The following is a 16,050-nucleotide window of genomic DNA, read 5'->3' on the forward strand; positions in this document are numbered from 1 at the left end:
TCACTCAACATGCGACTTCAGAAACAAAGAAAAAAGAGACAAATAGACTCTCTCTCTCTCTCTCTCTCTTTTTTAAGATAGAGTGTGATCGGGGTAGAGGAGCAGAGGGACAGACAGAATCTCAAGCGGGCTCCACACTCAGTGCAGAGCCTAATGTGGGGCTGTATCTCTCCATCCTAGTATCGTGACCTGAGCCAAAATCAAGAGTTGGATACTCAAACACAAAGAACAAACTAGTGGCTACCACAGGGGAGGCGAGTGGGGAGATGGGTGAAATAGACAAAGGGGATTAAGAGTATGTTTTCATGATGAGCACCTAGTAACGTATACCTGAAACCAATCTAACACTGTATGTTAATTACACTTCAAGTTTTTAAAAAGGTAAAGTTTTATCCATATTAGGGCCTACCCTGCCTCTCCCGGGGTCAACTTAGGCACTGGGACAGGCAGAGGCGAGGGAAAGAACAGGAACTAAGAGGCGCCACGCGAAGTCCATGGTGCATTTAATTACTACTTCACCCTGATTGTCTCTAGCAGCAGACTGCAGCCAAGCAGATAATGTGGTCAAGCCAGAAATGATAAAACACAATGCTGAACTCACAGCTACTGATGAGAAAGGTCTTCCGAGTGAACCAGAGCAGAATCCTACCTTACCAAGAGACAATCATGGATTTAGATTAGCACCCCCACCCCAGTTAAAATGATAAAAACCCATATGTCATTAAAAATTTTTTTTTTTTTTTTTTTTGCTTTCACAGCTTATTTGGCAAAACACTATTATGATGTAATTCCCAAGGCAAAATGCGTAACACATGGGTTCCTATCAAAGCAACCCGACCTGGGATGAATGCTCCGGTTTCATGTGATAAAACACTACATCAGCTTCCTTTTGTATATTTTGTCAAGGATTCCTTTTGTTTATAGTGCAGATAACCAAATGAAGTCTCAAGTATAACAATCCAAACCAAACCAATTCATATGAACAGAGAAAAGCTATTTCATCATGCAACTGATTTAACAAGAGCATTTCTGGGCAGAGCAGGTGTGCCTTGCTTCCTCATGTTTATGCTCAGTATTGTGGGGATAAAAGGCATGGTTCCTGTCCTCAGGGCGATTATACCATTAAAAGAAAAGAGAAGGGAATATAACAGTGAGTAACAGCACAAGCTTGGTAGTTAACCTGCCTGAGTTTGAGTCTCGGATCCATTACTCACCAGCCGGTGACTTTGAGCAAGTCTGTGACCTCTCCAAACTTTTCCCTCCGTAAAATGAGGACAGATAGGGCCTAACCCATGAGGATCCTGCAGGGATTCATTCAACACAGTGCCTGGTACACGGTAAATACTCAGTAAGTGTTAGTGGCTAGTATTATCGTGCTTACTATTATTAGATACCTTAATGCTACAGGAGTTCTAAGGAAGGTAAAGAAACTTTCTGGGCTGGAGTGATCAGGGAAGGCTACATAGAAGACAGAGTTCAGCTAAGCTCTAAGGAATGGATGCCATTCAGGCATGTGGATGAGGGAGTCAGAGCAGAGAGGGCAGTGAACCTGGCACCAGCAAAAATGCCAGAAGAGGAATGATAAAATCAGTACATGGCAGGCAGATCGGAATGGTGGAGAATTTCTGATTTGAGAAAACGATGGGAGACACGCTAAGAAGGCACACAAGGCCTCTGTGTGTGTGTGCGTGTAGGGGCTTTGCATGACAGGCCAAGGACTCTAGGGGTTAGCTGGCAGGCAATGAAAAACTACTGAATTCAAAAAGTAAAATTAAAAAATAATGCTAAAAAAAGAAAAAGTAACGCTAATCTCCCTCATGCAAAACGTAACTGGAAGGGCAAACCAGTGATTTTCCAACGTGAACGTGCGTGTCTATCACTCAGGGATCACGTTAAAGTAAACACATTTGATTCAGTAGGTTTGGAGTGGGGCCTGAGATTAGGCGTTGCTAATAAGCTCCTTGGTGCTGATGCTGCTGGTCACTGGAAGGCTCTTTAAATGGCAAGTGTGTGTCTATTCAAGGTAGCCTGATAGAGGAGGACTGGGTAGGAGGCACGCAGACAAGATGGCTAGACGTGAGGTGGCAAATCACCGGTCCTTATGTCACAGTAAAAACACAGTACTGAAAATTTTAATTTCATTGTAGGAGATAGATAAGAAGGACAATCAAAACTCTTAAGTGGAACTCCTAACCCTGAGCCTATTTTTTTCGCATCTTAAAATAATATTAAGTATCTCACGTAAAATATAAATTTATTTTATTAAATACGAGCTTTTCTTATTTTACTAATACAACACACAGTATCATTAGGATTGTTTTAGCCAGAAGTTAGCTCTCGACTACAAAAGAAAAGCCTAAGAAATGGATTCCTCTTTCTATAAAGGAAAATGGCATGAATACATTCATGATGTGTGGCTATTAATAACTTCAGGGATGACTGAAAGGGTTAGCAACATTTGGTCATAAGAAAGAAACCATGGCAGCAGTATCTTATGTGACAGTTGGAGTAAAAGAAAAATAGCCCTCATGCTATTACAGCAGGAACAGCGTATTCGACCATATATGTAGATGAGGAATTAGATACGTCGGCCATAACACTTGTTATAGTGACACCTCAAAAACCAAACCCAGGGTTGGATAGCTGTCAAACCCAGTAATTTCCTCTTGAGAGCAGTCTTTGTCACATTGACAGACCACATCTGTATTCAGGCGGCGGTCGCTTCTGAATAATATCTGTGATACACAGAGAAAATAAAGGAGACTGCCATGCCACTCTCCATGATAGATGACCCCACCAGCGGGTTCTGGAACTAGAAGAAGCCTGCCAGATAATATAACACAACACCCTCATTTCTGAGATGAGGGGAGTGCAGGCCAGAGAGGTGCGGTGATTTGTGGCAGAACTGGGACCAGAACTCAAGTCTTCCTGCTCCCCGGCCCTGGGGCTCACTGCTCAACGTGACCTCAATATGGCGCTGGGTGTAGCATTTAGAGAGCAAAGCAAAAAATATAGAGAATAGAAAGCCCATTCGCTACATAAGCCATCATTTACATAAAATGGAGTTATCTGTTCAACATGTACGAAACTGCGCTGTGCTGTCTCTAGCGTGATAGTGAACACTTTCCTGTGCCTGCTCACATTAAGCTCGTGCCCTAATACTGGATTATAGGTATCCAAATTAACTATGAATAAGCATAAAGGAGAAAGATATTTATGACAGATTAGAAGTTTAAAGCAGAAGGTGAAGACAATTTCCCTTTGGGGGTTGGAAGGTGGTTGGTAGGGTAGGGCCAACTTTCAGGATAAGAACTTTATTTTAATTTAGTTATTTTGAGAGAAAGAGAGACAGAGCATGTGAGCAGGGGAGGGACAGAGAGAGAAGGAGAGAAAGAATCCGAAGCAGGCTCCACACTGCCAGCACAGAGCCCGACACAAGGCTCGAATGCACAAACCATGAGATCATGACCTGAGCTGAAGTCAAGAGCCCGACGCTTAACCGTCTGAGCCACCCCAGTGCCCCCTTAACAGCTGGGCTGTGAAGGTGAGTACAATTTGCATCTGGGTGGGTTTAACGTGAAACAGGACTACAAAATCTGGATATCTGAAATGTAAGAGGGATTAAATATTCCTTCCAATCAAATACTATATCCTTGATAATATAAACGAAGTTAGCTTAACTAAAGAAACCAAAATAGCATGTTCTATTTGAAAATCTACGTAATGAGGCCATCGCTCTTCTCTACCTGTATCCTGTCCAGATTCTGAGCTTCGATTCCTGTGGCACCAGTTCTAAAATACTGGGAAACGGACAATCTGCAAATGCAAGGATAGAAGTCTTTTCCCCAACTCACCACCTTTTGTTTGATTGGCCAGCACTTCAGATACGGACATGGACTCCTGTCTTACCACCAGGCCCCTCAGGCTGATGTTGATTTATATTCACGGTCTCCAGCCAGGTCACCGGCCGCCCTCGGTGCATGGTGTCCACTCAAGAAAATGCCCCAAGCCCGCACTTGATCCCCAAGGAGATAATTTTTCTCCATGGTACAAAAATCAATTAAAAGCCCTCAGAAAAGCTGGGATTTTCTTAAAATGATTCGAATCTATTTCTATAGCTGGATTTTTTAAGTAGTTGTATTCAATATTTTACATGTGAAATCCCCAGAGAGAGGAAGTTCTGAGGTCAGCCTGAAAAGCTCACACACATTAATACTGTCCACTCAGGAGCCATATGCACGAGGATCATCAGAAAAGGAAATCTCTGACAATAAGATTTTGAAACCAAAGAGTGAAATAAAAATTCAGGCATTACCATTGCCGAGAAGGTAGGAAAATTTGTAAAATAAAAATTGGCAACTCAGTAAGTCTACTTCTTTGGTCATTACATTTACATAGGTATAGCTGGTAATGACTATCTATGCATGGCTACAAAAAAATGACATATGATTTCTAGGCTTTTTTAATACTTTTCTAGGCACAGAAGCATGTAGATACTGCTGGGCCAATAATCACATTCATGCCAGTAGGTACTCACTATAAGAACGGTGCTCTTGTTGAGGTCACATGACTACAGTTAGAAGAGAACTGTTCTGATGCACAAAATAATGACTGAGAAATTTTTTCTTGTCCAAGAAAATGCTATGCAACAAGTGTGCTATCGGCAGAAAGGAATTATAGAAAGCTAAAGAATATAGGAATATTACTTCAAAAGAGATGCAAATAAATTGGAAAAGAAATGCTATCTTCAATGACTTTCCTTTTGGGCCCTGGGCTCTGTGAGACTCTCTTCCACTTAGCATAACAGAACTGTCTGTTAGTCTATTTTACCCAAGTTCGTGACAACCCTTGCCTCTATAATGGCCACGATAGGAGACATATCTGATCTTTCTGCCAAGAGGATAGCGGTCCCTCCTAATCCCCTACTCCCACTGAAACTTTGACATTGAAAACATATTAATCAACGAGTCGTGATGCTCTGATTGTCGACCATTGTTTAATAACCAGAAGAGGAGAGTTAGATGTTCTTTGTTTTTTGACCTTCCCACGTAACATGAAGAATGGGATTCTTATACCAAAATGATCAGATATAACTTTAAATGTCTCCGGTCATGATTAGAGAGCCTCGTGGAGCCTCGATATTTCCAACATGACATTAGTGTCTGGCAATCTGCCTGCACACTCAGAACCTGAGACAGTGGGTCAGGAAGTGGGCCTTCTGCACATCCACATTTCGTTTCATGGCTGGAAAGCAGAAGCTTCCCAGAGCTTTTCGCCAATTGACAGGTGGTGGGAAAGTGCAAATCTCAGTGCTTACAATGAGATGGAGAAGGCTCCTAGGCATGGAGGAGTAAATATACCCATGCAGAGAAAAATGCCTGCCAGAAGTATCACAGGGTGCTGATGGCAGGCAAAGTCAGGAAAGAACATTAAGCCAGCTCCTTGATAACAGCTGAGGCTAAATTGTGAATTGCAAGCGACCACAATATAAAGCAAAGAGAGGCCATCAGAGATTAATTTGTGAAAACCACATGCAAAAAGAGAAAAATGGAAGGCAAAGCCACATGTGGTTACAAAGCTCCTGATTGCATTTTAAAGTACTTTTTCCTAGTTTAGAAGAAGTAAATTAAACCATTAAAAAAAAAAACGCAAGTGAGAATTTCACTGTCACTGGATATTCGGAGTGACAATGAACCAACAATTATTTATTAAGTAACTACAACGCATGAGGCAACATGCTGGAGCCAGCGGGTTACGGATAAGCTCATAAACTCAAAGAGCTTGCAGTATCTTATGAAGATAATCCTAAACGCTGCATTTTGTTTATCAAGTAAGTGAAAAAATATACAACCATAAATAGTACCAAAATTCAGTGAAAGGAGACAAGACTATTCAGTATAAAGAGAAAGAAACTTTTATCGAGCAGGACCTTGAAAGATAGGTCTAATCTGGGCAGGTTGGAAGTACAGAAAGGCATTGCCAATAGGGGAAACAGAATGAAGTTCAAATACACATCACACATTCAAAGGAACAAGCATTACGCCAAGGGAAACACGGGAATTTGGGGCTAATGAAAGAGGAGTTTGAAAAGGAATCAGATTTTGGAGAGCCAGGTTAAATAGCTTTAATCCTACCTGTTAGAGGCACTGAAGATCACTGAATGTTAAAAACAAAAACAACAACAACAACGACAACAACAAAAACACCACCACTATAAAATCTTCTCTAAGTTCCAGCAGTATTTTTTTTTTAATTTTTTTTTCAACGTTTATTTTATTTTTGGGACAGAGAGAGACAGAGCATGAACGGGCGAGGGGCAGAGAGAGAGGGAGACACAGAATCGGAAACAGGCTCCAGGCTCCGAGCCATCAGCCCAGAGCCCGACGCGGGACTCGAACTCACAGACCGCAAGATCGTGACCTGGCTGAAGTCAGACGCTTAACCGACTGCGCCACCCAGGCGCCCCCTAAGTTCCAGCAGTATTAAAGACAAAAGATATTTTTTGTTTTAACCTTTTAGTGCTAGAAACAGCCTATTATCTCACATTCATTCCACTGCACCAACAATACTACCCACAGTTCTCAAACTCTTCTACCATTTGTAGTGGGTAGGGAAAAAGAGAAAAAAAAATCTTCAAAAAAGGAATTCCCTAAGAACTTCTGAATAATGAAACAACACCTCTGATACAGCCTCAGTTATTTTAGTACACAAATCACGATTATCAGTCCTAAGTGGAAAGCAAAGTTTCAAATACTGAAAGGATTCTCAAGTTTTGAAATCCATATATTAAACATTTTATGATATCTTTAGAGATAAGATAAACCAGTACCAATTTTTGTCTTTGTTTTTTGTATAATGTATCATCTCTTGGTTTAAGCAGCAATTTGTTCTTCAAAACCCTTTCCGTGGTAGAAAACTTGTTTCTTTAATTTACATGAAAAAAGCTATACTTAGCAGCCCCCAAGCAATCACTAATTAAAAATAAAATCTCAGGGTGCCTGGGTGGCTCAGTTCATTAAGTGTCTGACTCTTGGTTTTAGCTAAGGTCATGATCTCACAGTTCTTGAGTTCAAACCCTGCAGTGGGCTTTGTGCTGACAGTGTGGAGCCTGTTTGGAATTATCTCTCTCCCTCTCTCTCTCTGCCCCTCCCCCACTCACTCTCTCTGTCTCTCTCAAAATAAATAAGTTTTGAAAAAATAAAAATAAAATCTCAAAAACCATTGCTTCCCCTAATAAAACAAACACCTCTATAAAACAAGAATTGAAAGTATGTATAGAAAGGCTTAGGGAAGAGACTATAAAACATTATGATACAGCAAAATAACAAAAGGAAATTAAACATCAGTGTATATACCTTAAGAAAGAAATATAAAAGAAAAATAAAACCATAGCAGAGAAAAAAGAAAAGCCATATTGATCACAGCACAAAGAATAGACTTTGCTGAAAATATGTGATGAGATATAGTGAGCAAAACAAGCCAATGAAGGAGACACTGATAGAAAATTAAAAGGACTTCCGGGGTGCCTGGGTGGCTCACTAGGTTAAGTATCTGACTTTGGCTTGGGTCATGATCTCACAGTTCGTGAGATCGAGCTCTGCATCAGGCTCTGTGCTGACAGCTCAGAGCCTGGAGCCTGCTTCAGATTCTGTGTCTGCCTCTCTCTCTGCCCCTCCCTCACTCATGCTCTGTCTCTCTCTGTCTCTCACAAATAGATAAATGTTAAAAAAAATTTTTTTTTAAATTAAAAGGACTTCCAACGTAAGCATAATCAGCATTCTCAAAGAAAAAGAAAGTGACTCAAAAATGCTAATGTTCAATCCACTATGTATTTTTATTTAAGGGCAATGATAGCCCAGATATCAACATTTTGAAACATGAAAGACACCAGAGAATACAGTTCTCATGATCCCTACTAGAGGACAGACTTCAGCTAAGCATAAACTATGGCACAAGGTTTGGAGGTGAGCTTTGAATCCACATAACTGTAGAATTAAGACTAAAACAAGAGATTATGACTGCTAATCATAAATGTTATACTATATATACCCATTAAAAATGTGAGTGTTATAAACCCTGACAATATGTATTTTTAAAAATCACATTGCTGTTGAGGTGCCTGGGTGGCTCAGTCAGTTAAGCACCCAACTTCAGCTCAGATCATGATCTCATGGTTTATGAGTTTGAGCCCCAAGTCAGGCTCTGTGCTGACAGCTCGGAGCCTGGAGCCTGCTTTAGATTCTGTGTCTCCCTCTCTCTCTGCCCCTCCCCCACTTGTGTTCTGCCTCTCTCACTCAAAAATAAGCATTAAAAAATTTTTTTAAAAAGAAAACACATTGCTTTTATTCATGATAAAATCAATAATGTAAACATTCCCAGAATACTTAGGAAGCAATTCACAAACCTTCTACAAGTATCTCATTTAGCTCTTATGACGCTTTAATGAATGATCCAACAACTTAAAACCAAAATGATTCTTTGATGCCTTATGCCCCAAGTCTGTCTTCTTGAATTGGTTGTTTGGCTGGTTTTATTGTTGTGGTTCGTTGGTCAGGCTTAAAAAATGAAGGTGTGATATGGACAACTACTTCCAAAAGAGACCATTCTTGATCTTTAGAAGTTTCTTTAGGAAAAATATGGCAGTATATGAATGGAAGGTAATGAAAATTTCTTCAGTTATTCACACCACAGATGACTCTAATTAGGATTCTCCATCTCTGGCTGTCTTCTTCTAGTGTCTTTAGATATCAGCTTTCTTTTGGGTAACTATGGACCTGGGTAATGAATTCCATTCACAGTGGTCAATTAAGTCAAACTCTACTCCAGGTGTGCAAAAACTGAGTGTCCAACCTTAGAAATATTATGTAATTTTGTACTACTAACAGCCTCAGCAGCTGATTTTTTTCCTTACTTTTGAAAATTGTTGGGGTACCTGGGTGGCTCAGTTGGTTAAGCATCTGACTCTTGATATTGTCTCTTGTCATGATCTCATGGTTTGTGAGATTGAGCCCCAGGTCAGGCTCATGGAGCCTTGCTTGGAATTCTCTCTCTCCCTCTCTCTCTCCCTCTCTGCCCCTCCCCTCACACCCCCACCCTGCCCACGTGCGCTCCCTCTCTCTCTCAAAATAAACAAACATTTAAAAAAAAAAAAAAAGAAAATTGTTGGTACTACTGAAACAGAGTTGTGTGGAAGACAGACATCTCTGAGTCTTTGGCCTACTTCAATCTACACTTAGAGGAACTATTTTTCTCTCCTTATTTGGTTTTACAACTTTAATGCTTATTATGCATCATTTATTCTGGTTTAGGGTCCATGGTGCTAAAAAATAATAAAAATGAGAGTTTAAAATGGGCACTTTCAATTAACTAAAATGTCTTATTTGGCTATGGTCTCCAAACTGTTTTGATCCATAACCCTAGGAAGTATAAGATCTGTGGGCATGTGATACAGTTATTTACAGGTTATATGCACATGTGCTATTAATATAGCATGTACATTACAAGTCATAATATAGAAATTCTGAAGAATTAAAGATAAAAATATTTACTATTAGTGGCAAATGATTTTTTTGCTGTCAGTAAAATTGTTAACAATACTAATAAGAATGAAGTGATTTAATATACTTTATTTCTGAACATTTCAGTTTAATCTTTTATGATTGAGCAATTTGTTTTAATACCTGGTTTTAATGGCTGTCAGAGATACCTCATGAAGATATGTGGACCCAAACAGGAAAGGGACACCATGACACTGAGTCCCTTGATTTACAATTCCATCCTCCTATAAGGAAAAGGTTTAGGGGTGTTTTGTGGGGTTTTTTAAAAATTATTATTTTGTTGTTATTGCTAACTGAAATTTAGCTAGTCGATGTCCATCTCTCCTGATATTAGTTGCTCTTGAAAGCTTATTAAAGTTATTCAATTTTTATCTCTTCAGGAATTGTGTTCTAAAACCACTGAAACTTTAGAAGATTTTTTTCCACTGGGTTAGGACGTTCCGTTTCCAACTTATTGAACATGCGGGTGTGAAGGGCTTTAATAGGTGACAAATCATGTTTTAAAATAGAATCACATTTCCAAACACTCACGTTCAAAAATATGCTCCCAGAAGCGCAGATTTCTTTTGAGAAGTTGTTTGTCCCTCATTGTTAAAACTCTACTTCTACGTGGAAGGGATAGTGTATTTGAGTGTATTTTTCAAAAATACACTTGAGGTATGAGGTTGCACCTACTGAAACTGTTTAACACATAAAAGTCAGCAAACGTGGGCACTTGTTTTTGTAAAAGAAAACTGAAATAATAATTCTATGTTCCATGTGTAGAAATACATTGAGGTTTGGGGCACCTGGGTGGCTCAGTCAGTTAAGCATCTGACTTCGGCTCAGGTCTGATCTCACCGTTTGTGGGTTTAAGCCCCGCATCGGGCTCTGTGCTGATAGCTCAGAGCCTGGCATCCATTTCAGATTCTGTGTCTCCCCCTCTCTCTGACCCTCCCCCACTTGCACTTTGTGTCTCGCTCTCTCAAAAATAAATAAACATTAAAAAAAAAAAAGAAATACATTGAGGCGCATTACTCATCTCATCACAAAGCGTATCCGAAGATGTTACTAATCTCAAATGTCTTGTTGTTCTAGAATCAACTAAGTAATACTGTCCTATGGCATTCTGTCTACATGTGGCTTTAACTCCTTTGCTCTCCTTCAATAGCTTGTTCAATAACTGACTTGTGAATGTTGCAAAGAGCTTCATACAGGTCACTGTTAATGACAGTGAGCACAGACCCTTACTTCAAACAACCTGCTTAATAATTCCTATGGAGCAGGGCTGGCTTCTGGTCAGATTTCATGAATTTTTTTTTTATTCTGAATGGGAACACCGGCCGTATGTTCCTACTATCCCCTCTCTCCTTCCTCTATATCCAAAACTCAGAGGGCACATGACTACTCAGAGCAAAGACTACATTTTTCAGTCCCTTCTCTCTTGCAGCTACCTGTGGCCTTGGAACAAAGTTTGGGTCATTGGAATATACGTAGAAACAATGGATAGCCTTCAGAGGAAGGGGATATCTTTTGCTCCCTTTCCTCTGACCTAGCTGGAATTCAGATGTGATGGCTGAAATCTAAGCAATCATGTTGCAGCAAGGGGGAGAAGCCTGGTACTGAGGCAGCCGGAACAGTAAGAGACAAGGGGCCAGGGTCCTTCGTGACTACATTGCCATCAAGTCAGCTCTGGACTGCCCATGTTCATGTGGGAGAAGTACCCGCCCGTCTTTCTTGAGTTTTGTGATTCTGGGTTTTCTGGCTCTTGCTGTAGTATTGACCACCAACTAATGCACCTGGTAACAGTTGACGGAAAGCTCACGCAAAGACCCAGAGAAGGCTCAGCCCTCCCACCCTGTCACGTCAGCCTATGTTTGTGCCGTTCATACTACTTCGTTCTGCAGCTTCCTAACAGAAACTGCGTATAAGCCACTTGCCTACGTCGTCGGGACACGTCTATAAAAACGACATAATATAACCATGATGTCTCCTCTCTCGGGGATGTGTGAACGGAAACGCGTACCAACAACTTTGAAAGCAAATGAACGAGGGTGCCGCCACCAGGCAACCTCAACTCCACTCTCCTCCTGAGAGAACTCAAGACCCAGGTGGGGCCTGTGTCTGATGAAATAGACCACAGGGGAACACCAGCATCCATGTTAAACGTTAATAGAGACTCATTTTTTTTTTCTTGGTCAATACATACATCCAGAAAGACATTCCACTCTCCCCTGCTCTTCTCCCACCCTTACCAACGAATGTCTCTATACACCTCCCTGGTGTGCAAGCACTCCACTATGAAGCGTACAGATAGGGGGGAATCTGCATAAATACGTGCTCTCCATAAGACTGAAACCTTGCAAAGGCAAATGGTAAATCAAAGGGTGGGTGTACATAAAGATTGTGGTGCCTTACCTGAATACCTCCAGAATGGTCCGTTCTGATAACTTGGGAGCCACCTGCCTAAATGCTTTCTTGAAATCTTCCAATGTTAAATATCCACGGTCTGTTTTGAAATCAAAATATAAAACATTCACTTACTTCTATAAACCCTAGGAACTGTTATCTCCGCCATATTTGAGCGAAACTTCATTACTCCGGGAAAAGCAATAAATATAAGGTAATCTGAGACCGTCTCACTGGAAGAATGTAAGAATCTGGTAACACTCCCCTTCTGTGCAGTCCCAGATGATCTCACAGGCTACTTCTAGCCCTATCATTTGCTGATTCTTTAAGTGCCAGGGAATGGACCGCAGACATACAGTGCAATAATGGCATATTAGGCTTCACGTCTTTGTGAACTGCCAGAACAATTTATTCTTCGAAATCCATTTATTTTCTTGCTTGGTGTTAGAATTATAATATATGAATTTTTAGAGGGAAACCATCATCGCAGCAAAGACGCTGACCCTGGACTCCATGAGTCTTTCCATCCTGTGTGTGATCTGTGGGGTTCAAAGCCACTTCTCTTGGCCATAACCGGTGTGAGGAAACAATTCCTCCGATCATGTGTGGGTCAAGGTAAGAGTCAAAGGAAAAAGGCCAAATGATCTCCCACACCTCTGTAGGTGGCTCATGACCTATATCCCCATGTGGCCAGCCCTTTTGCTGTCCCCATTACAAAGTAGGCAAATTCCAAGTACAATCACATCACTGTAAATATTATTTTATCCATGGCAAATGTCAAGAATTTAAGACTGTGATAGAGAAAGAAATTCGCCCCAACATCTAGATGATGGCTAATGAATACAGTAAAATAATCTTCCAGGTCTATCGATCATTTTATTTAGTAAAATAATCTTCCAAGTATATTGATTATTTTATTTACTGAGAGTACATGGCAAGTTGTCTTAATAGCAATTTTTTCATATCAAAATGATTTAGAGATACTTACAGTGCCTGTCAAAAGCTGTGAAGATGTGTCTTATCTCGTTCCGATGGAGTTGAACTTCCTTCTTTTTTCTTACAATACTTAAAAACTCCTCAAGTGATAGGCCTAGAAGTTAGGAAAAACAATTTGCCAAAGATGACCATCTTCCTCTTTAAGAACAAACATAAATGAAAAGTGATACATATTATGAACAAACTTTATGTTAGTTTTAACGAACAGTGCATATTCCTCAAGATCTATAAGGATGAAAAGACATTTTGCTAAACAGACCCAACCCTACCAATCAGTAGCAACAACGATAGGCACGGTTGGAGTTCACTAAGATTTTCCAGGGAATAAAGAAATGGTGACCTCAAAAAAGCGTAACACTCTTCCCTCTAGAAGATGTGAAAGACAGGCCTGAAACTACTTATTAAACAAGGCGTCCTAATTTTTCTTTCCTTATGGTTCTTTGATCCCTTTTTTCCTGGCCAGATGTCACTATGGCAGTTTTTTCTTTTTCCAACTGGGAGATCGGGGCGAAGAAGTCGCTTCTCAAAAGTCAATACCAATTGCACGCCAGAGATAAAGGTGGAGAGAATGTTCCATAAACAATAGAGCCGGCACCATCCGCAGCCTTGGGTGCACCCCGCCACTAGTCTGCAGCCTCAGGCTCTGCTTCCTGTGATTCTCATAATAAAAGAGCCCAGCATGATCTTACGAGGTTGGATACTGTGATTACAATGTCTATTAAAATGAATTCTAATGTGATCTTTGTAGTAGGTCTAAAGAGTAGAGCCAAGGATTTAAGCATTGTAGTGAACTGAGCCCTAAATATATAAAAAGAGCAGTTCATTTTAGTAACTCAGAATTTCCATTACAGAATATATCACTATTTTAAAAATAGCCCCAAATCGTACGATAACCACATGCTAATTTCTAAGAACTTGCATTATGGTGAGGTAATACTGGGCTGTGTACCTTTCCTAAAATAGTTTCAATTATTAAAAAAACAACAACAACAACATAGAAAATAGTCTTCTTAGGGGAACCCTCGGGCAATGTTGGTAAGGATGTAAATTGGTGCAGACACTATGGAAAACAGTATGGCAGTTCCTCAAAGAATTAATAGAACTACCATATGATCCGGCAATTCCTCTTCTGGGTTATTTACCCAAAGAAAACAAAAACACTAATTTGAAAAGATATCTGTATCCTCATGTGCGCTGCAGCATTATTTACACTAGCCAAGGTATGGAAGCAACCTAAGTCTCCATTGATGGATGAATGGATAAAGATGTGGTTATATACACACACGATGGAATACTACTCAGTCATAAAATGAATGAGATCTTGCCATTCTCCACAACATGGATGGACCTGGAGGACATTATGCAGAGACAAGTAACATATGATTCCACTTATATATGGAATCTAAAGAAACAAAACAAGTTATGCTACGTGAAATAAGTCAGGCAGAGAAAGATACCATATGTTTTCACTCATATGTGGATCCTGAGAAACTTAACAGAAGACCATGGGGGAGGGGAAGGGGGAAAAAAGTTACAGAGAGGGAAGGAGGCAAACCATAAGAGACTCTTAAATACTAAGAACAAACTGAGGGTTGATGGGGGGTGGGGGAGAGGGTTTCGAAAGTGGGTGACAGGCATTGAGGAGGGCACCTGTTGGGATGAGCACTGGGTGTTGTATGGAAGCTAATTTGACAATAAATTATATTTAACATAAAAAAACTTGAGAGGATGGGGGGTGGGAGGGAGGAGAGGGTGGGTGATGGGTATTAAGGAGGGCACCTTTTGGGATGAGCACTGGGTGTTGTATGGAAACTAATTTGTCAATAAATTTCATATAAAAAAAATAAAAAAAAATAAAAAAATAAAAAAACTTGAGAGATACAGAGAACAGATCAGTAATTATCACAGGGGCTGAGAAAGGGAGTAGGCAAAATGGATGAAAGGAATCAAAAAGTACAAACTTCCAGTTATGAAATAAATAAGTCATGGGAATGCAATACACAGCATGGTGATTATAGTCAATAATATTGTATTACATATTTTTTAATGTTGATTTTTGAGAGACAGAGACACAGCACAAGTGGTGGCTGGGACGGGGGGGGGGGGGGCAGAGAGAGAGGAGACACAGAAACCGAAGCAGGCTCCAGGCTCTGAGTTGTCAGCAAAGAGCCCCACATGGGGCTTGAACTCATGAACCATGAGGTCATGACCTGAACTGAAGTAGGATGCTTAACTGACTGAGCCACCCAGGCGCCCCTCCCCTTGTATCACATATTTTAAAGTCACTAAGAGATCTTGAAAGTTCTCATCATAAGAAAAAACAATTTTGTAACTCTGTATGGTCACAGGTGAAAACTAGACTTATTGTGGAGATCATTTCACTACACATACACACACTGAATCATTATGCTAAATACCTTAAACTAATATAATGCTATATGTCAATTATACTTTACTAAAAAAAATAGTTGTATTTTTCACGCTTTTCTTATTTGTAGTTAAAGGTTTAGAAACTTAAAAAGCCAACCTATCTTCATGTTTAAATGCTCTTCTTACAACTCTTTAGGACCCACTGTGTGCTGTGTGCCACACAGTGTTAAGCTCTGAAAATAGAGGGTAAAGAGAACACACACGATTGCAGTTCCAAGGGAGTTACTGGTCTAGTTGGGGAGACAGTGATTATAGATTATACAGGCTCAACTGCAAATGTATACATAATCATAATCGTGGCATGTGAATGAGAGGGAAAACAGGAAGTTATAAAAGGATCACAGGACTCCTCCTGCAGAGTAGACTCTGATGAAGGAGGGCTAAGTGTTAGGAATATTTAAGATAATATCTATGATGAGAAGGTGCCAACTGGAAACAGCATGTGCCAAGGCCATGCGGTGGGAAGTAGGAGAACAAAATGGCCCCTGTGGCTGGAATGTGGTATTAGAGGGCTGGGTCGGTCTCGGTAAGGCAGGCAGGGCCAGAGGGCACAGGCCCTCATGGGCCACAGGAAATAGTTTGGGTTTTATTTGGGGTACGATAGGAAGTCAATGAAAGGTGTGGATTGGGAAGTGACATAATGTGATTTAAATTTTTTAAGGACCTTCATGGCCATTTT

The 16,050-nt window shown here is 40.4% G+C and overlaps 1 protein-coding gene across 10 annotated transcripts in view; it reads right to left on the reverse strand.

Moving 5' to 3' along the window:
• EFCAB11 (EF-hand calcium binding domain 11) overlaps window positions 1-16,050 on the reverse strand; it is a 158,634-nt gene that overhangs the window by 121,099 nt on the left and 21,485 nt on the right. For 9 of the 10 annotated variants that reach the window (XM_006933051.5, XM_011283441.4, XM_045060361.1 and 6 more), the window contains exons 4-5: window positions 12,934-13,035; window positions 11,955-12,045 (exon numbers count right to left, since the gene is read on the reverse strand). In XM_006933051.5, coding sequence (XP_006933113.2) covers window positions 11,955-12,045; window positions 12,934-13,035 — 193 coding nt within the window. Of the gene's footprint in view, window positions 1-8,289; window positions 8,775-11,954; window positions 12,046-12,933; window positions 13,036-16,050 lie in introns of those variants that run through there. The other variant, XM_045060365.1, reaches the window with a different exon arrangement.

The sequence above is a fragment of the Felis catus genome, chromosome B3, assembly GCF_018350175.1.
Source record: "Felis catus isolate Fca126 chromosome B3, F.catus_Fca126_mat1.0, whole genome shotgun sequence".
Lineage (NCBI taxonomy): Eukaryota > Metazoa > Chordata > Mammalia > Carnivora > Felidae > Felis > Felis catus.